This window comes from Trifolium pratense, linkage group LG3 (genome assembly GCF_020283565.1).
Source record: "Trifolium pratense cultivar HEN17-A07 linkage group LG3, ARS_RC_1.1, whole genome shotgun sequence".
NCBI lineage: Eukaryota > Viridiplantae > Streptophyta > Magnoliopsida > Fabales > Fabaceae > Trifolium > Trifolium pratense.
In genome coordinates this window covers 47,091,206-47,112,846 of record NC_060061.1, presented here as the reverse complement: position 1 = coordinate 47,112,846, position 21,641 = coordinate 47,091,206, and the positions used below count along the sequence as shown (strand labels likewise).

The window sequence follows — 21,641 nt, the reverse complement described above, 5'->3', positions numbered from 1 at the left end:
AAAAGAGTATTTGAGGAGTGGTTTTTATTTTAGATATGGAATTCAAGAATTAATTTTTTTTGCAAAAATGTACCATGACAATGAAGTTTTTAATCTGAAATTTGATGATATTTTGTTGGAAAAAATGTGCTACACAGACAGACGTAGTATTTTGTTCAGATCTAATCATATCTACAATATTTTTTTTTGGGTTAATATCTAATTATATGAGTCAAATGAAGTATTACTTATAATTTATAAGCTGAATTAAGGCACTCCACCGAATATTTATAATGAGGTGCTTACTATTCTCCAGAGATATACTCTCCTTTGGATGAGGTCTAAGATTGGGATTTGGGGCGTCACTCCCATTATTTGAACCATGCTTCTCTACGACGACTCTATTCTTAATAGCCTTGAAATAACACATCAATCTCCAATCTTTTTTCTCTGTCCTCCAAAATATATAATATTAACAAATTTTTGTGAAAAATTGAGAGTATACGTGTCATTTTCTTTCAAAATCGTGATCCTCGTGGCACAAAACAAATTTTGTGCCTTGTACATGTAAATGACCAAAAAGGTATGGCATGAATAAAAAATTAGCTCGTGTTCCATGAGAGACATCAAAATGGAGCTTATTATTTTTTATGACTACTATTATAAATTATATTATAATATTATTAATTATTATATGAGGAGGGATGAAATTATATTATTATATATTGGAAAATGCTAAACAGTGCCCCCGGGGCATTGTTTAAGGAACCAAATATAGTAATATCATATTAAAGTTTGTGCAGTCAACGTCTCGAAAGTTTAAAAAGTGTTATTTTCAATTTTAAAATTTCCTTTTTTGGTTTCCTTAACCAGTGCCCCGGGGACACCGATTAGCATGACCTTTATATATTATATATAGTATATAGTATATATACATAGAAGTCTGCTGCAACAATTGCTCATATCTTATCCTTCAAATTACTATATTGCATTTCCTTCCCTCTCCTCCTTTGTTCTGTGACTAGGGAAATCATGTAAGTTATTTCTATGTTTCCAATTTTTTGTTATTTTTGAATTTCTGTCATACAAGATTTTGGGATTGTCTAGTTATATCGATCATCTAACTATATATGCATGCATCAAATATAGACTTTATAGTAGAAAAAAATGTTGTTACTAGTTCTAGAATTTTGTAGGCACAATCTTTTGATTAAATTCATTAATCCCCTGATTCAAAAAAAAATTAGTAATCCCCTTATTTTGCTTCATTTACAATTTGGGTGTCCCAATATTAAAATTCACAATTTTGACCATTCAGAATTACATTTTTGGGTTTTTTTTTTTTTTTTTATGATTTGGCAAGTGAGATTTTTATGTGACAAATGAGTTTTTTTTTCTTTACAAATATAATATGTGACAAATGAGTTGATGACATAGAATTTAGAAACAAGTTATTAAGCGAGAATCCACATAGATAATATTTTATATCAAATTTAATTGTTTATGTGATAAAGATTAATGTTTACATTACTAGTAAATATTTAAGGAAACTGTTAAATAGTGCAACCGGTGCACTAATTAAGCATACCAAAAAGAAAATTTTGTTTGAAACTCGTGCATTCAATGCATTGAAAGTGTAAAAAGTTGTTTTTATCAACATTAACGTTATGTTTTATTTCTATTTTTAGTATGCTTAACAAGTGCACACGGTGCATTTGTTTAACATACCCAATATTTAATTAGTTGCTAAGTCAGAATTGACTTATACACTATCATGTCACCAACTGAGTTGTCACATAAGCATCTCGCTTATCATACCGTTAAAGTTAAGCCTCAAAATGTAGTTTATCACTTTTAAAATTGGGGGACTAAAATCGTCAATGAGACGAAAACAAAATTGGATTTAAGTCGTTTATTTATTAAAATGCTAAAATATTTGTATACTCTTCTATGACATGAATCAATATATGTGCAAAACTTGTGATATTTACATCTTACTAATAATTAACTTCTATTACATTAATCAAAGTTGTGCAGAAATGGCTACCAACTACAAGCCAAAGAACATTCTTATTACAGGAGCAGCAGGGTTCATAGCATCCCATGTATGCAACAAACTAGTCCAAAACTACCCTGCATACAAAATCATTGTTCTCGATAAGCTCGATTATTGTTCAAATCTAAAGAATCTAATTCCCTCAAATTCATCTCCTAATTTCAAGTTCATCAAAGGAGATATTGAAAGTGCTGACTTAGTCAACTACATTCTATTAACTGAATCTATTGATACAATAATGCATTTTGCAGCTCAAACTCATGTTGACAACTCTTTTGGTAATAGTTTCGAGTTCACGAAAAACAACATTTATGGAACTCATGTACTTTTAGAGGCTTGCAAAGTCTCAAAAAATCAAGTCAAGAGGTTTATTCATGTTAGCACCGATGAAGTTTATGGTGAAACGGACGAAAATGCAATTGTTGGTAATCATGAAGCTTCTCAGCTTTTACCAACAAACCCTTATTCTGCAACAAAAGCCGGTGCAGAAATGCTTGTTATGGCTTATGGCAGATCCTATGGTTTACCAGTTATAACCACTAGAGGGAATAATGTTTATGGGCCAAATCAGTTTCCTGAGAAATTGATTCCAAAGTTTTTGCTTTTGGCCATGAAAGGGAAGACTCTACCGATTCACGGCGATGGATCGAATGTTAGAAGCTATCTCTATTGTGAGGATGTTGCTGAAGCTTTTGAGATTATTCTGCATAAAGGTGAAGTAGGACATGTTTACAACATTGGTACAAAGAAAGAGAGAAAAGTGATTGATGTTGCAAAGGATATATGTAAGCTTTTCTCATTGGATTCTGATAAACATGTTAAGTTTGTTGATAATAGGCCTTTTAATGATCAAAGATACTTTTTGGATGATGAAAAGTTGAAGAAATTGGGATGGTTTGAGAGAACTAGTTGGGAAGAGGGTTTAAGAAAAACAATGGATTGGTATGTTAAGAATTCTAATTGGTGGGGTGATGTTTCTGGTGCTTTACTTCCTCATCCAAGAATGCTTGCAATGCAAGGAATTGAGAAATTCTGTAATGACTCAGATGCAAGCAATTCTGGTGAGAACAGAGTTGTTACCTCGGCTACAAGGAACAACGATCAATCATCGCGAAAAGCATCGTCATTGAAATTCTTGATATATGGTGGTGCAGGGTGGATTGGGGGGCTTTTAGGAAACATTTGTGAGAAGCAAGGGATAGAATTTGAATATGGTAAAGGATGTTTGGATGATAGATCAGAACTTTTGGTTGATATTAAGACTATTAAACCAACTCACATTTTCAATGCATCTGGTGTTACTGGTGCATTGAATTTGAAATGGTTTGAAGATCATAAACCGCAAACTATACGCGCTGATGTTGTTGGTGTGTTAACATTGGCAGATTTATGTAGAGAGCATGGTCTTCCTTTGATTAATTATGCCTTTGGTGGTGGTAGTTTTGAAGACAAACCAAATTCTACTGAGTCTTTCTATTTTAGAACTCAAGCAAAGGTACGTTCTGAAAAACAATGTTTTAAATAAAGATTTGCTTCGTCATTGAAATTCTTGATATATGGTGGTGCAGGGTGGATTGGGGGGCTTTTAGGAAACATTTGTGAGAAGCAAGGGATAGAATTTGAATATGGTAAAGGATGTTTGGATGATAGATCAGAACTTTTGGTTGATATTAAGACTATTAAACCAACTCACATTTTCAATGCATCTGGTGTTACTGGTGCATTGAATTTGAAATGGTTTGAAGATCATAAACCGCAAACTATACGCGCTGATGTTGTTGGTGTGTTAACATTGGCAGATTTATGTAGAGAGCATGGTCTTCCTTTGATTAATTATGCCTTTGGTGGTGGTAGTTTTGAAGACAAACCAAATTCTACTGAGTCTTTCTATTTTAGAACTCAAGCAAAGGTACGTTCTGAAAAACAATGTTTTAAATAAAGATTTGCAACTACAATTGTGGTCACATCAAGTGCATATTTAGAATACGATGGCGGACCATAATTCTGCCAAATTCACAACTGTATTTGACTTCAATGTTTTGCAATGCTGCCACTCTTAGAATTGAGAGTTGGCCTAACTCAACCCTATAAAACTGGCTTGTAAGGTGGGGATTGCCCTCACTTTATAAACACATGTCCAGGCCATCTCGTAACCGATGTGGGACTTCTTAACACACCCCCTCACGCCCAGTACTATTGGGCTTGGTGCGTGGATATAAACGGTGGGTGACTCGATAGCGGAAACCTGATAACAGGTGGCCCTGCGGATCTTGGAGAGGCTCTGATACCATCTTAGAATCGGGTGTTGGCGTAACTCATCCTTACAAAACCGGCTTGTAAGGTGAGGATTGCCCTCACTTTTGCAACCACAACCACCATTTAAAACCACGTTAAAAAGTTTCATTTTGTTTTATGATTTTTTTTTACAACTAACCTTTGTCTATATTCACAATGTAATTTCAGGTGGAAGAGTTTCTAAAGGAATACGAAAATGTATGCAGTTTCAGAATTCAATTTCCAGTATCATCTGATCTAAGCAATCCACATAACTTCATCACAAAGATAACAAAATCTGACAAAGTGGCCAACATTCCAAACAACATAACTGTTTTGGATGAACTTCTACCTATTTCAATTGAAATGACCAAAAGAAATTCAAAGGGAATTTGGAACTTAACAAATCCTGGTATTGTGACATGCAATGAGATTCTTGAGATGTACAAGAATTATATTGATCCAAGTTTTAAATGGATTAATTTTACACTTCAAGAACAGGCTCAATTTCCTACTCCAAGAATTAACCTTATGGATGATGCATCAAAATTGAAGAAGGAATTTCCTGAAATGTTGTCTATTAAGGACTCATTGATTAAATATGTGTTTGAACCAAAAAATAAAAGCTTTGGTTATTGAGAGTAGTTAGAGTAATAAACCATATATGTATAATTAAATGTATACATGATGGTGCTATAACCTAATGTGTCACTCTATTGTATTTTTCTTTTTTGGGAAATAAAAGCTAAATAATGTTTCTTATGTTTTTATTCTAATTTTTCTATATTTATTTCTGTTTCTGCTTTTCTATATTGAAATGATATCAAATCTTAAAGAAGTAGATTGGCAAATTGGACAACACTGAAATTCATTGTAAGTTCGCGATATGCATCTTCTTGTCATGAATCATAAGAAAGATCCTTTGGACCTGCTATGATTCTTCATCAACTAGCGGTGTCTTTTTTTTTTTTTTTGAATAAGCTAAATTAGTCCACCTAAATTGGTACCAGAGAGAATCTAACCTCAGACCTCAAGAGGAGCACACTCTCAGGTCCTAAGTCAATACCAATGCACCAACCCAAATGGGTTTTGCCTCCAATGAACTTCTCTAGATATTCTTACAAGTTTAGGTCGAAGTGGTCTTGGACCTACTGTACTCCTGATGTTAGGACTTACGAAAAAGAAAATCCTACATTCGGTGTTTTGCGCCAAACTAGAGTTGATTGGCTATAAGACTTTTTGTTTTATGATGTATTCATAACAATAGCACATCAATTCAGAATTCGCACACTGCTTATGCCGCATTTTCCTTACCAAAATTCTGCTTAGACTGTTCTGCTTTGTATTTCTTTTAGAAATTCTGTTATAAGTTTGTCATGCTGTCTCATTCTCATATCTCTACAACTACACAAGTGTAAATCAACTATCAGCAAAAAAAAACAGGTGTCAACCTCTAAGGTTGTCCACATAGGATCTGAGCTTTCATGTTTAGACAAAAAATTTTCCTAATTTAGGCAATGTTTTCAAAATTGTTGATGGAGGGAAAAAAGTGTGAAGAAATGATCAAAGGGCCAGAAAACTGGGTCGAAAATGCAAGGCCCAGTCCATAAACCCACATGGATGGACAAAAAAACAAAATCTGTTCTGAAGCAGCAAGAAAGTAGCAGTGTTGTGTCACTTTCATCATTGAAAAAATTCAACTTCTTTCACCGTCCCACCAAAATTTATTCATCTTTTCAAAATTCAAATCCCACACCTATTCTTCTTTCTTTGTCTCGACATCTCTTCCACACATATTCTTCTTTTAGTTTCCTTCAACTTCTCTCACCATTGCAGAGGCATCAATTTGCTCAGGTAAGGTTCTTTCATGACAATATTTGCAGAGTTTCATTTCTTTTCGGATTTTTGTTTTTCTTTCTGATTTTAATTTGTTCATGTATTTGATTTTGAATCTTATGCAGTTTCATATTGACGAACAAACATGGCTGGACAGGTGGTAATTTTATCAGTAGGGTTATCTGTTACTTCTTCAGTCAAGTGGCTTCTTCAGCTTTGCAAGTAGAAAAGCTTCCTCGGATAGAAAGGTTTCAACTTGCTTCTCAATCCCTTTCTTATTTCACGATTTGATTACATATTATGTTATTTATTTTATTTTTATTTTTTATGTTTTATTATTTGTTCAGGTTAACAAATTGGGGTTTGATCGAGTAAGTTTTCTGAACTTTAATTGATTGTTTCATCTTTTCTCAATGTTTTTTTTTCCTTCCTTTTAGTTTGATTTAGATAGAAAGAATTATTGTCATTCTTTGAATTCCTTACTTTAGTGAGAGTTGGTGAGATACATAGCTTTGATTGTAAAAGTGAGCACTCAAAGTGATTGTGGAAATGTCTCAATATGAAAATTGATGGCTTTGTGGTATTCCTTCTGATATTGCTTCTTCCTTTTACTCACATCATATTTTATTAGTGCATATATCGACTCATAGTTTGGTGGTTGATGAAAGTGATATGTCATTTAACATTCTAAGTTTGAGTTTTTATTTATTGTTAATTATAATTTCTACAAGTTTATATTTCTTCTGTTTGTGTTTATATTTCTATAGGTTTCAAATCTCTTCTCCAAACAATATTTCCTGGTTTGATTTCATTATCTGATTTGTATTGTGAATGTTTAATGTTCTGTTTATTTTTACAGGTTAGATCCTCTTCTCACCCAAATCCTTTCTTTCGGATTTCATGTCTTTCCCCTTCAATATTTCAATTTCTTTCTTTTCTGAAATCCCTAATTTTATTCAATTCTCTTTTTTTGTTTTTTTCCGGCAACAGAAAGGTGATTTTGAATACAAGGAAAATCAATTGAAGTGGCAATGGAAGGAACCGCCATCAATAAGGACACACCATGGAAACCGCCATTAGCAAGGACACATAGCAGGAACCAGTTCAAGTGGTATTATTATTGTTAATGATTATTTTATTTTTTTTAATGGTGTTTTGGTTTGATAGTTTTGCTTTGGATTTCATGACTAATTAAATGCATGTTCAAATTTGGATTTCTTCCTTTCATGTATGCAAAGACTATCTTAATCCAAAGCTAAAAATCCCCTGATTGTTTTTATTGGAGTATTTCATTTGAAGGTTTTTCTCTTTGATAAGAATTTTTATATAGATATAATGTTGTTTCAATCCCAAATGCTACTGTGGTCTGAGGGTTTAGTCAAAGATTATGATTCAACTTCATTTTTTTTTAATTTGCATATATATTATGATCCCAAATGCTACTGTGATCCCAAATGGTTTTCTTTAATTTGTTTGGTTTTCTTTAATTTCTTTAATTTATTTTTGTTTTCTATTTTGAGCAAATGGTTTTATGTTTTGTATATCATGGTTTGTTTTAGTTTGTGACTTTTGGTTTCTTGGTTTGCAAATAGTTTTATTTACAAGTGAAATCATTTGAGTGAGTTGTGTTTTAAAGGTAATGAACATCTTCATGTTAAGTTGTTTTTTATTATAAAATTGAGGACATATTTCGTGGTTTTGAATCAGGTTATAGTTTGTCTTTTTTCTATTTAATTTTAGTTTTACATTTTAAATCAAATTGAGTATGTACAATTTATTCTTTTTTTTTATCTTCATAAGCATAATGATTTATATCCATATGACTACATTAGGTAAATATATTGTTCCATAAAGTATCACAGGTTGAAAAATGAAACTTTTTTTCCTATTTGCCTCTTTCATTTGTGACTACATGAAAAGTTTTTCTTCTATTTTTAGATTAGCATTAGCATATTTTTCTATTTGCCTCTTTCTATTTTTTTTTTTTAAATATTGTTGCTTAGCTGTCATACTTATCAGGACTTGTTTCTATCTTTTAGCTAATAATCCCTACTTTTTAGGAGTTGTTAGTGGAATTTTTTTCTCCCCTGCAACATGATTGATTTGTTTTGTTAAATTTCAGATTTTTGTTTTAGATTTGTATAATTTTTAATTTGTTTTATTAGTTATTTGTAAACTTTAATTGAGGAGAAAACCAAACTGATATACCGTTACTTTAATAAGATTTTTTGTTTCAAAATTTTAATTTCAAATTCAATCTAAAAACTTTTTTATAAGTAGTTAGTTTGATTGAATAATTGACCCAAAAAAAAAAGTTTGTTTGATTGAATGTGTTTTACAAATTTTGAAACTAAATATTTGCATATATCCACTACAATCACCAAATAAAAGTCTGACAAAAAAAAGAAAATAAAAACTAAAAAATCAAAAACAGGAAAGAACCTTTCTCTACCCTTTCTGCCTTGATGATGTCTTCTTTCTCTCCATCTTCAACAAAACTTCCATTTTGGTGAAAAACCAAAACTGTTCTCTACAAACTTTGACTAATTTAACGATGCTTTCAAGTTTGTGTTAAATTTGGAATGCAGAACATGACAGATTCCTCAGTATGCTTTTAGGTACATTCTTTTTGACTATATAACTATATATTGCTGAAAGCATCATTATGTTCTTATCTGATGTCGAACTGCGGGTTGCGCCATAGATGTATTTTACGACTTTTTAGTGTGATGCGTAGATGTAGCTAAATAATATCTTTAGTTCATTTTGGAGGTTTCTTGATGAATGTTGTTATCTCATTTGTCTATTTGCTTTGCTTATTTTTGTTGCAGAAACTTTTTTTTGCTATTTTTGAGGGCTATAAGTGGGCTATGATTTGAATGGGGAGAGGATGCTAGAGTTGAGAAGTGGAGCTAGAAGGTCCAAGAGGCTTGGGCAGAGCCTTCGCAGGACAGAACTAGCAGGAGAGTTGGAGGTGGAAGAGGAACTGGTGCTAATGCAAGCAAGCAAGCTCCTTCTATCATTTTCTTTCTCTGCTACCTTTCTTTTGAAATTCATAAATTCCCTTACCTCCAATCTGTCATTCTCTCTTCTTCAATTTCCTCCATTTCCTCTACATACAAAATTTGGGATAGCTTCATGAATATAATCCTTAGTCAGTACTATTTTCCCTTTGAATATACATTGTGGACTTTGAACGACTATTAATTGTGTCTTATTATGACTATTTTTTGTGATGCCTTTATAAGTGGATCAATTATAGTTTGATATTTTTAATTACTTTTATTTTGATTCCTTGAATTATTGTCATTCCTTGATGGTGAGGTACATAGCTTGATTGTATTTGAAAACTCCTCATTATGCGGTTCTTTGATTCCTTGATTTCTCTGTTATTGTTTGTCCAAGTTCACAAACCTAGCGACGACAGAGATCGATGAAGCAGAGCACACGACTGCAGCGAAGGTAAGCACTTCAGATCCATTTTAGTTTTTGGATTCCAGATTTATTTTCAATTCATTTTCGGATTTCAGATCTATTATATTTTTGTTCAATCTATGGTGATGTTGCTTCTTACTCTACTGCCATTTATTTGATGTAAGGCTTATTAAAAAGGAATAAAATGTGCTTCTATTTGATTGAGAGTGGTATAATCTCTCTTTTGTAAAGAATTTGCCATGATTTAGAGTGGTATGACCACTCTATTGAAAAGGGACGAAATATGCTTCTATTTGATTGGTTCTTTTTCCTATACATTTTTTAAGGTTTATTTTTTGAATATCAAAATTTTAATTGCAGGAGTTTTTTTAACTTAAAATGTATAATACCTAATTGTGTTAAACGTGTGGAACCATGTAAAAACTTCAACTTGGAATAGGATATTGATATTTTGTCACCTACAAGAGGAGTGGTATATAAAGAGCAAATCATAAACATCAAGGTAGAATTGAGATTCATTTTATCTTATGATTACTATTGTTTTTTATTATGAAAGGTTATTTTCTTTATTGTGAATCTTATTTACTATTCATCAGGTTTCTAATGACATCTTTTTTTGGTTTCAGATCTAGCCATTCATGCATGCACAAATGAGTTGATAGTATGCATTTTACAGAGGTAAGCTTTCCCTTTGATTAGTTAATAATGCTGGTAGTAAAACTGAACTTCAACTTATATTGGTGCTACTTTTTGTTTTGCAAATATAAGTGGATCACTTATAGTGTGATACTTTTTGTTTTGAGAATTTGTTTTAAGTGACTCAAAGCAATGGATGATTTATGCTCTGTGTTCATTACGTTCAAGAGATTGGCTTATCCTCTATCTGTTCCAATTCATAAGCACCTGTAAAGGCCATTAGTAAATGATTTTCAAGACTTAACTTCATATTATTTGATACTTTTACTTTTGAAGCATTGTTTTAAGCATGTGCATTATTCCTCAAGTATTTATATCTTAAAGACCTGTGAGAAATATATGTAGATGAAGTAAGTGCATTATAGGAGGATTTAAATCGAATTCTACACACTCTACATTTTTCAAGTTCTATAAACAAGTAAGTGTCTTCACTCTTTGACTATGATTTAATTTTTTGTTACTTTGTTCGAACTTTTTAGTAAGAATGTTTATGTGTTTGCTCTTTTGGACAAACCACATTGACCTTCTAACTAATTTGGGTGTGTTTCATTTTTTATTGACTCTGAATTTGTTTGCTGGATTCTTCTCCCAATCATTTTTTTAACACATTCATTTTTTGATTAAGTATGTTTTGTTTCAAGTTAGCATATTTAAGTTAGAGACTACATGTGGTACATGTAAGGGAAATTGGAACTCGAAAAATTTCATTGGTATAGTGTAAACATTCACGTTGAAAAGGAACAAAGAGTAGTAGGCAATAGGCAGTACCTGTGGTCTCATGGTTTGGATTCTATTATACTTTAATGCATAAGAACAACTAACTTTTACCGCAAATTGAATCCGATATAAATGTCTGACTCATGGATGCTGAAGGGAAGGAATTCCAAATCATACCAATCTATGGAAACAATTTTGTAGAAGGAATTATAGGTCTTAAAAGTGAAAGTTGTTAAAGGTGTGTAGACTTATTTTTAATTCAATTTTGTTACTTCTGTGATTTGTGTGTCAATGTGTCATTATAGCGTGTTATTCATATCTTATTAGAAAGACTCAAGTGTATGTACAACAAAAAAAAAGAATGGCTCAAGTATTCAAACTACATGGTTTGATTATCTTTTGTCGAAGCATTCCTTAGATTTTAACTACATTTGTCTCATTATAGTGTCTTCTGCATAGTTTTTATTAAGATATATATCTTATTATATATTTATAACTTATTAGAATTAGAACGACCCACTTCTTCAAACTACATGGTTTGGTTATCTTTTGTCGTAGCATTCTCTATAGTTGGTAATTATTAAGTCCATAGTGCTTCAGTTTTTTAAGCTTAGACACTCTTATTTGACAAAAGTGTTAATGATGAATTCTTTCACTTTAACTTTATAGTTTCTTTCCAATAATATAAGTATTTTCTTATTGTGTATTATTTACTAACGCTATTTTTATTTTTATTTTTTTACAGATTTGGTTTTACATCTAAAGGAGATTGTGAGCCGAAATATCGATAGGGTTGCAAAATGGGTTTTTAACTTCCAAAGGATTTATCCATGATAATACAATGTTTAAAAAGGGTTTTATATAGTTTAAGTTTACCGTAATGGTATTAACTTTCTTTAGTTCATGAGTTTTTCTCTTAATGGAATTTGAAAAAATTTCTTGAATGAAAATAAAAATGACATTAAAATATAACATTAAGTTTGCTATGTTATAGTATATCCACTACATAAGTATGAACACATGTTGCTCTTTTTTATTTTGCAATGTGTTCTCAACTTCATCTCATACAACAAATTCTCATTAAATAACATACCTATAATGATACAGTTAAAGAAAAGCAAGAGGACGAAAACATAAGGAAACTTGACATAGATTAAGAGATTATCAATGTAATAATAAACATGAAAAACAATGTTGCACTAAAAACTAATGTCTTAAATCTCAATTTGAATAAGTATTTCACCATCAAATTATGCGAAACACATTGGATCACAAATCACAATGTATATGAATTTAATATTAATTTTCAAATTTCATATCTCTAAAAAACGCATGGGGACTGTAATATTTTATGTAGACTTTATTATACGCTCTATGTTTTGTGTATCCATTTTGTTTATCCATTAAATTTAATATTAATTTTCAAATTTTATATCTCTAAAAAACACATGTGGACGGTAAGATTTTATGTAGTCTTTATTATACGCTCTATATTTTGTATATCCATTTTGTTTATCCATCAAATTTAATATTAATTTTCAAATTTTATATCTCTAAAAAACACACGGGGACTGTAAGATTTTATGTAGCCTTTATTATACGCTCTATCTGAAAAATAAATAAATTTTGCCATAAATAAATTTCAAATTTCGTATCTCTAAAAAATTCACGGGGACTGTATGATTTTATGTAGACTTTATCATACACTCTATGTTTTGTGTATCTATTTTGTCTATCCATTCAAGATTACATTAATTTTTTTTTTTAAGAAACATTACATTAATTTTTTAATTGAATTTATAATTTCATAATGTAACCGTGTAATATGATATATCTTTTACCATAAATAAATTTCAAATTTCGTATCTCTCAAAAATGCACGGGGACTGTATGATTTTATGTAGACTTTATTATACGCTTTATGTTTTGTGTATCCATTTTGTCTATCCATTCAAGATTACATTAGTTTTTTAATTGAATTTATAATTTCATAATGGTACCGTGTAATATGATATATCTTTTACCATAAATAAATTTCAAATTTCGTATCTCTCAAAAATGCACGGGGACTGTATGATTTTATGTAGACTTTATTACACGCTTTATGTTTTGTGTATCCATTTTTGTCTATCAATTCAAGATTACATTAATTTTTTAATTGAATTTATAATTTCATAATGGTACCGTGTAATATGATATATCTTTTACCATAAATAAATTTCAAATTTCGTATCTCTCGAAAATGCACGGGGACTGCATGATTTTATGTAGACTTTATTATAAGCTATATGTTTTGTGTATCCATTTTGTCTATCAATTCAAGATTACATTAATTTTTTAATTGAATTTATAATTTCATAATGGTACCGTGTAATATGATATATCTTTTACCATAAATAAATTTCAAATTTCGTATCTCTCGAAAATGCACGGGGACTGTATGATTTTATGTAGACTTTATTAATTATAAGCTCTATGTTTTGTGTATCCATTTTGTCTATCCATTCAAGATTACATTAATTTTTTAATTGAATTTATAATTTCATAATGGTACCGTGTAATATGATATATCTTTTACCATAAATAAATTTCAAATTTCGTATCTCTCGAAAATGCACGGGGACTGTATGATTTTATGTAGACTTTATTATAAGCTCTATGTTTTGTGTATCCATTTTGTCTATCTATTCAAGATTAAATTAATTTTTTAATTGAATTTATAATTTCATAATGTAACCGTGTAATATGATATATCTTTTACCATAAATAAATTTCAAATTTGGTATCTCTCAAAAATGCACGGGGACTGTATGATTTTATGTAGACTTTATCATACGCTCTATGTTTTGTGCATCCATTTTGTCTATCCATTCAAGATTACATTAATTTTTTAATTAAATTTATAATTTCATAATGGTACCGTGTAATATGATATATCTTTTACCATAAATAAATTTCAAATTTCATATCTTTCAAAAAGGGACGGGGACCGTATGATTTTATGTAGACTTTATCATACGCTCTATGTTTTGTGCATCCATTTTGTCTATCCATTCAAGATTACATTAATTTTTTAATTGAATTTATAATTTCACAATGGTACCGTGTAATATGATATATCTTTTACCATAAATAAATTTCAAATTTGGTATCTCTCAAAAAGGCACGGGGACTGTATGATTTTATGTAGACTTTATCATACGCTCTATGTTTTGTGCATCCATTTTGTCTATCCATTCAAGATTACATTAATTTTTAATTGAATTTATAATTTCATAATGTAACCGTGTAATATGATATATCTTTTACCATAAATAAATTTCAAATTTCGTATCTCTCAAAAATGCACGGGGACTGTATGATTTTTTGTAGACTTTATCATACGCTCTATGTATTGTGCATCCATTTTGTCTATCCATTCAAGATTACATTAATTTTTTAATTGAATTTATAATTTCATAATGTAACCGTGTAATATGATATATCTTTTACCATAAATAAATTTCAAATTTCGTATCTCTCAAAAACGCACGGGGACCGTAAGATTTTATGTAGCCTTTATTATAAGTTCTATGATTTGTGTATCCATTTTGTTTATCCATTAAATTTAATATTAATTTTCAAATTTTATATATCTAAAAAATGCACTGGAGTTGTATGATTTTATGTAGCCTTTATTATATTATTCAACTTGACAGCATTTCCCCCGAACTATCGTGTCTAACTATTTGCTACCTCAGCAACGAGAGATTCTTCTGATTTTGGATAACTCAAACATTTCTGTGAATTGCATGATTCATACATCACAAAGGAATATGAATGAGAAGTATATAAGTCAAGGGTGGATTGCATTTATCAAACAAGCTAATATCAACATTGGTTCCAGGCTTAGGATTACTCTTTTAGATCCACCAGAAATTTTGAATGTTGGAATCATCGACCAACATGATTAACTCTATTTATCATTTGTTTAGTTTAGCTGATGTTTTAAGAACCATGTGATGTTTTATTATGGTTTGAACCATGTGTTGTTTTATTATATTTTGATTAGTATGAGTTTCAAATTCTACTTTAAAAATCATGTGTTGTATTATTAATTGACCTAAGTCATTATTATTGTACTATTTCGTATTATTCGATTATTTGTAGGTCAATGTTTGATATCTTAATATTATACCTAATTATTTATCATGGTACTAACAATTAAAATATATAACAAATACTTGCCCGTGCGTTGCACGGGTCGGATATCTAGTATGTAACAGAATGGGATCGGTGTAGTGTATGGTACATTTTCTTTTGGAATGGTCACTTTAAAGATATTTTTGGTTTCAGATTGGTCCATTAAAAAAAAAAAATCTGAATAGGTCCTTAAAGAAAAAATGGTACATTTTCTTTTGGCTTAAGTAGTAAAATGGTCACTTAAAGATATTTTTGGTTTCAGATTGGTCCATTAAAGAAAAAAAAAGTCTGAATAGGTCCTTAAAGAAAAAGAAAAAATGTCTGAATAGGTACCTTAAAGACATTTCCGTTAATCAGTTTGGTCCCTAAAAAAATGTCCGAATAGGACCAAACTGATTAACGGATATGTCTTTAAGGGACCTATTCGGACCTTTTTTTCTTTAAGGGACCTATGTGAAACAAAAAATGTCTTTAAGGGACCACTTTACTAATTAAGTTTTTCTTTTCCTTGATTAGTTTCTTGCTAACTAAGTAATTATCCAAGTACCCAATAATTGTGAGAGAAATGGGACAAGAAAATGATTAGAGGAGAGTAGACCAAAAAATGGATGAACCTTTCACTTTTTTTAGAAGAGTATTTTTCAGAAAATTAAATGATGAATAAATACTTATCAGAATAGTAATTAATGGGTTTTTTCTTTGTTTCAAAGTTGTACCACTCACATCCTAAGAGTATGTTTGGATAGGGGGCGGAGTTCAAATTATTGTATCTAAATTCTCTTATTTGGATGAAATTTATGAAGTTTTGTTCAAGCTATGGAATTTCAAATGACACCTAAGATGTTTCAAAAAAATTAAATTAATCCCTATAAATTTTTAAAAATTGCAAATTTATCCCTAATTTTTCTTTAAAATTGCAAATTGATCCCTACTTATCAAATTTTAAATTTAACTCAACTTTTCAAATTCATAAAAGTGGCTAAAAAATGTTCATAACAAAATTTTCTGTAATTTTTATCAAACACATTAAATTATTTGAATTGCTTAGATTTCTAAATCCTCTAAAAAATGTAACTACTGCATCAAAATACACTAAAAGAATTACAACAAAAAGAAGCAATTAGTTCCCAATAAGTTTTTTATTGGATATTGTTTTGCCTAAAAAATTAGGATGGGAAGACACTGTTCGAACATAATACATCTAAGATAGATTTAGTAGATAATTAGGATGGGATACTTTTGAACTTTTTATCATAATTCGTAGAGGCTTTTTTTTTGGTTTAAAATTCTTACCCGCTATATATATTGGTTAAAAAAAGATTACTATAATTTCAATCAAATCAAATATCATCAAAGTGGAAGAGAATAAAGATATTCTAATAGTACATGATTAGAAATCACTAGTCTAGGGCCAATTTTCCACATCTCCAAAAATGTCCAATGAGAAAAAAGTATAATTTCACAATAATTTTTACATATATTGCCTATTTCAATGAAACTCGATCTCTTTTATACGTAGTTCGTACATGCCCAACAAGCTTTTGACCAAAACAGCTCAAGCTTATAAATAAAGAGAATGCAAAGCCAACAAGCAACATGGAATAAAGCTAAGCCATTATAAATCAAATTTTCAAACAAAGAAAAAGAATCATGTCTGCATGGCCACTAAATTAGTCATCATGATATATAATGTAACCAATTGCATCAAAGTAACAGAAGTCAGTACTACTATTTATTATTGAATTGAAAATGCAACAAGTTATTATTGAATTGAAAATGTAACAAACTTCCAATTAAAATTTATTGACTAGAAGACAAATTACAACTATAAAAGAAAATAAATAGAGAATTAAATAGTGATCAAAAGGTTAGGAGGAATCCAGAAAATAGAAAATTCAATAATAAATGATGAAATGATTTTTTGAAGAAAGAGGATGAAATGATGAATCACATATTTGTTGAATTCCTATTGTTTAAAAAAAAATCGGAATTATTCTTATAAGATATCTTGAGTTCAGAACTTTATATTTCTCTAAAATTAAATTTATGATTGATAGACGAAATGGTAAATCTTTTGAAAACTCACACACATATAGTGCAATGATCGGGATGTCCGACACTAACAATTTCGATATTTCTGTTAGTTGAGCTAGAATTTGTGGACTACTTCTCAATATTTTGTGTGCGTGACTTTCGTCACTCTTTAGAAGAAAATTACATTTTTTACTTTTTAACCCCATACACTATCCATAAATTTGCAATGCAAGAATAATGAAAAAGAAGTTAATGTTTCTTGTGGCATAGGTAATTGACAAGGACATACATAATTAATTGCTTTGCCAGGTTGATGCACATGTTCTATTGTTAACCAGATTTTGAACCTGCACATTTCTGGTCACATTTTGCAACCACAAACCTTGGTGGTGGGCCAACATTAGGCTCACATAGACGATGTTCGGATCGATTTGGATCCTCGACTGCCATGTTCTCTACTGCAATGTCTGCTGCAAATATGACAGCCCTTGGATTAATCAAATGGCCATGATATAAGATTAAAAATCTGATATAAGATTAATGCTATGCACCAAAATCTGATTTCTATGGCATCATAGAACATGGCAGCTGAGGATCCAAATCGTGTTCTGATGTTCCATTGATCTTATATCCTTTCCTTATTAGATGCAACAAAACTTCGACAATTTTTTATATAGCAATGCAGCCATGAAAAAAAAATTAATCATTGTGAGACATAATTAACATGCTGCTAAAATTATACTAATAGTAGTCTCTATAATATTGATATTACTTTGAGTTTCATATATTACTAACAAGTAGTCTCTATATATTACTAACAGTTGTCTGCCTTTTGTCTTTCTGGTTTTGCGCTGGCTGTTCTTAGGGGTTTTGCTTATTGTCTTTGTTTGGTGTTGCAAACTCACTGTGAGTGCTTGTTGTGTATCTGGAGTTCTTTGTAACCTGTTTTCCTTCTTGTGTACTTCCTCCGGTCCTTTTTATAATAAACACTTTGAAAAAATCACACAGAGCAAGAAAATACATTGTAAATAGTTATTTTCATTTAATACTCCTATAAACTTAAATTTATTCCATATATACCCTTATTTAATTGTTTTTGATTCAACTAACTTACTTAATTTTAATATTATCTCCCATAATAAATAAGGGCATAAGTGAAATTAAACATCTAAAATATTTGAAAATTGGTCAAAGTTTGTTATAAAAAAAACCAAATTTTTTTTCCAAAATATTCCTTATAAAAAAAATCGGAGGGAGTATATCTTATACCCAAGGAATTTGTTCAATAATATATGCTGTTTCAAAAAAAAAATCTCTATAATGTCATATAATACTGTTGCAACTCATAAATATTTTACTGATATAAAATTATGCAACTCATACATATATAGAAAATATTATATTTAATATGATTCACAAAATAAGTCAATATTATGTACAACAAAAAAAAGACCAATATAAAATTGATGATATGGTAATTTAAATAACAAAGTATATTTTAGTTCTCTTCTTTTATTTTTATTTTTTATGCTATGCTAAAAGAATTTATGTGAATGTTCAGGGATTTGAACCCGACGTGAATCGAACACGCAACCTTCTGATCTGGAGTCAGACGCGCTACCATTGCGCCACAGATCCACATGTGTTGTTTTAGTTCTCTTCTAGTAGATGTAAGTGCATTCCCTCGTGTCGTGAGAAAACATGTTTGACCGAATAATCTCAGTGAGCAAAACTATATACTAGTAACATAATATAACAATAGTATTTTTTGAGAAACAACAAAAGTATTTGTTATTATATTCATTTAGGAATTACATAATGTCTGTTTGTAACATGTTTCGGACCGAAGGCCCAATCCAGACTTTCCCTCGTGAAGGTCCAATCCACGGTACTCTTTAAGGTAAGATTATTACTTCTGGCGCCACCGGCATACATGGCCATCCCTGAAAACTCCATTTTACCCCTCTCGCTACTTAGGATGCAAGTGTGTAAAATTGCAAAACTGGAACACCATCTTTGCTTTCTAGGTTGCGAGTGTATAAAATTACAAACTTTTCATTATATTTTGGACTCTTTTGAACTCTTGCTCATCGGTCGTTTGAACATGGTTTTAAATTGCAGTTATAGCCGTGGTCATTGCAGTTGTGGTTATTGTAAATGTTGCAACACAAGCATTGTGGTTATTGCGGCGTACAATCATCAATATATAATTGAAAAACAAACTTTGTTTTGCTGACGTGGCAGCCTAACAAAGCTTCCCATTTTTTTCCTTTTTCCTAAGCTATAACTATCATTAGTAGTCTAATAAAGTTTCCCATTTTTTTTCTTTTTCCTAAACTATAGTTGATGCTTATGTGTCATCTATCATTACATTGCATGCTTATGTGTACTTTCTAATGTAACCCTCAATTAACTTTCTTATTATTTATTAAAAAAAAATATACACTATATAACTCTTTGAAATAGAAAAATTCTTCATGTTTTTGCTTTCTTGACCTCTAAAATTCTTTTTCACATTTTCTTAATTTATTGCATTAATTTTACATCATTTAAATATTTTAATGAATGTTTATCCTACATTAATCAATCCTAATATATTTTAATGAAAAATTAAGGATATATAACGAGAATCAAGAAATCTGCACGTGGGCATTTTTCAATCGTTGATATTGTCTCACCCTCCTTGCTAAAAATTTGTGGGTTCCATAACCTAAACCGACACCTTTGATTGTATCATGAATAGAAATTAAGACCACCATTGTTGATAAGAACCTATTTTTTATCAACGCAATCTGAATTTTATAGTACTAAGAATATAATAAGCCCCACAAATTGAAAATTCCTGTCAACAAATAAACTACAATCTCATACCCCAAATTTAAAATTTCAACAAATCTCTCAAATTGGTAAGAAAGATCATACATATATATATATATATATATATATATATATATATATATATATATATATATATAACTAATAAGGTTTTAAAGATCATATAATTAGATAACACCTTTATGTCTTTCATCGAAACTCATTTCTTTTTATTTTTGCAATTTTGCTTTTAGTTTTGATGCATAACATTTTAAAATAAAATTATTTGACTCTTTTTTTTTTTGTGTTTTCGGATCATCAAATTGCGCCTTTGCATCTCAATCTTCGTTAGTGAACATCTTTGAGAGGTGACTTGAAGAGATAATATGCTATTTCTCTTTTTTCTTTTTGTAATTTATGTTTTTAGTTCTTGAGAAGTTGAAGAGATATAATCTACTTAAAAGTTTAATTTGTAACATAATATTTTTATACATTTGTAATGATCTTATTCTATTGTTTCTTATGAAGGTATAAACTATGTATCTATTGTTAACATGAAATATAGCCATTGGGAGTTTTAGTAAGTGTGATATTGAATTTAAGATTAATTTTTATAAAGTATATGTGTGGTACCGACTTTTTGAATAGATGTTTTTTGAGAAATTCATATTAAACATGATATGAAGTTTATACGGTTATGACACGATCTCATTTTATTGTTTCTTTTGACGGTATAGACCAAACATATCTATTGTCAACATTACATTGAGAGCTTTAGTATATGTGGTACTAGCATTCTTTAACTTTTAAACACTCTATCTTTTTGTCAAACTAATCCGTGCAGCCACTTTTTGTCTAACTAATGAGTTGAAATCTATCTTAAAAATATTTAGCCGTAAGTAGAGATGGATTTTTAAAAAATAACCTTTTCACACAAACCTTTGCAAGTTGAAAAAATAAAGGTATGTAAGTTGGAAGAGAATCCAAGGGTAGCTGTTGATGAGAAAAATAATTTTTATCAATTGATAATGAGGGAGGTATTAATATAATTTGAGAAGAAATAGTAATTTTTTTCGCGATTTCTTTTTTAAAAAAATATGAGTACTAATCGATCTAAGAAATATGTTTATACCTTTCTCTTATCCTACCGATAACAATACATTTCTACAAACTGATTACAACCACTGAGATAACTTCATGTTTCATATCACATTTTTTCTTCCGCAAACTTTAAGACTTCCACCAGAGTGACCTCACTCAGAATTTCTTGCCTCAGACTAGAGGATTTCCGCCAAAGTATCATTCTGCCTAACTTGGCGATACTCTATATTTCCACCGAAGTATCATTTGCCTTATATGATCTAATAACTCTCATCATTGAGGATATATAAAATGCTCGATCACATATTCAAGGCTTTTCCAAATTTTCCAATTGAAAGAATAGGGGTGGGCAAAAAAACCCAAAAACCAAATCGAACTGTCAAACTAGACCGAACCAAACAAAAAAAAACTGAACCATAACAAACGGTTTTAAAACTGAACTGAAACAGTTTGATTCGGTTCATGATTATCAGTTTGGTTCGGTTTGGTTTGGCTTAATAGTTCAGTTATTTTTAGT

At 30.2% G+C, this 21,641-nt stretch overlaps 1 protein-coding gene, 2 long non-coding RNA genes and 1 other non-coding gene across 8 annotated transcripts; 3 read left to right on the top strand and 1 right to left on the bottom strand.

Annotated features, from left to right (window-relative positions):
* The first annotated feature begins 918 nt into the window (after positions 1-918).
* LOC123917208 (trifunctional UDP-glucose 4,6-dehydratase/UDP-4-keto-6-deoxy-D-glucose 3,5-epimerase/UDP-4-keto-L-rhamnose-reductase RHM1-like) lies at positions 919-5,071 on the top strand. Of its 3 annotated transcripts, none has more exons than XM_045968874.1 (4): positions 938-1,013; positions 2,009-3,180; positions 3,595-3,944; positions 4,499-5,071. In XM_045968874.1, the coding sequence occupies exons 2-4, from the start codon at positions 2,019-2,021 to the stop codon at positions 4,946-4,948; spliced, it is 1,962 nt and encodes a 653-aa protein (XP_045824830.1). In that variant the 5' UTR covers positions 938-1,013; positions 2,009-2,018; the 3' UTR covers positions 4,949-5,071. The 3 variants fall into 3 exon arrangements, with proteins under 3 accessions (XP_045824832.1, XP_045824830.1, XP_045824831.1); XM_045968875.1 differs by having other exon boundaries at positions 951-1,013; positions 2,017-3,180; XM_045968876.1 differs by lacking the exon at positions 3,595-3,944 and having other exon boundaries at positions 919-1,013; positions 2,009-3,530.
* Positions 5,072-5,918: 847 nt separating this feature from the next.
* LOC123917207 lies at positions 5,919-7,069 on the top strand. 2 transcript variants are annotated; one of them, XR_006812403.1, is made up of 4 exons: positions 5,919-6,163; positions 6,271-6,393; positions 6,493-6,516; positions 6,913-7,069. It is a non-coding gene; the product is annotated as an uncharacterized LOC123917207 (long non-coding RNA). The 2 variants fall into 2 exon arrangements; XR_006812402.1 differs by lacking the exon at positions 6,913-7,069 and having other exon boundaries at positions 6,493-6,903.
* A 72-nt stretch (positions 7,070-7,141) lies between these two features.
* Positions 7,142-11,962, top strand: LOC123917206. 2 transcript variants are annotated; one of them, XR_006812400.1, is made up of 4 exons: positions 7,142-7,256; positions 8,977-10,082; positions 10,207-11,231; positions 11,739-11,962. It is a non-coding gene; the product is annotated as an uncharacterized LOC123917206 (long non-coding RNA). The 2 variants fall into 2 exon arrangements; XR_006812401.1 differs by lacking the exon at positions 7,142-7,256 and adding an exon at positions 7,734-7,781.
* Positions 11,963-18,775: 6,813 nt separating this feature from the next.
* TRNAW-CCA lies at positions 18,776-18,847 on the bottom strand. Its single transcript has one exon. It is a non-coding gene; the product is annotated as a tRNA-Trp (tRNA).
* Positions 18,848-21,641: the final 2,794 nt, after the last annotated feature.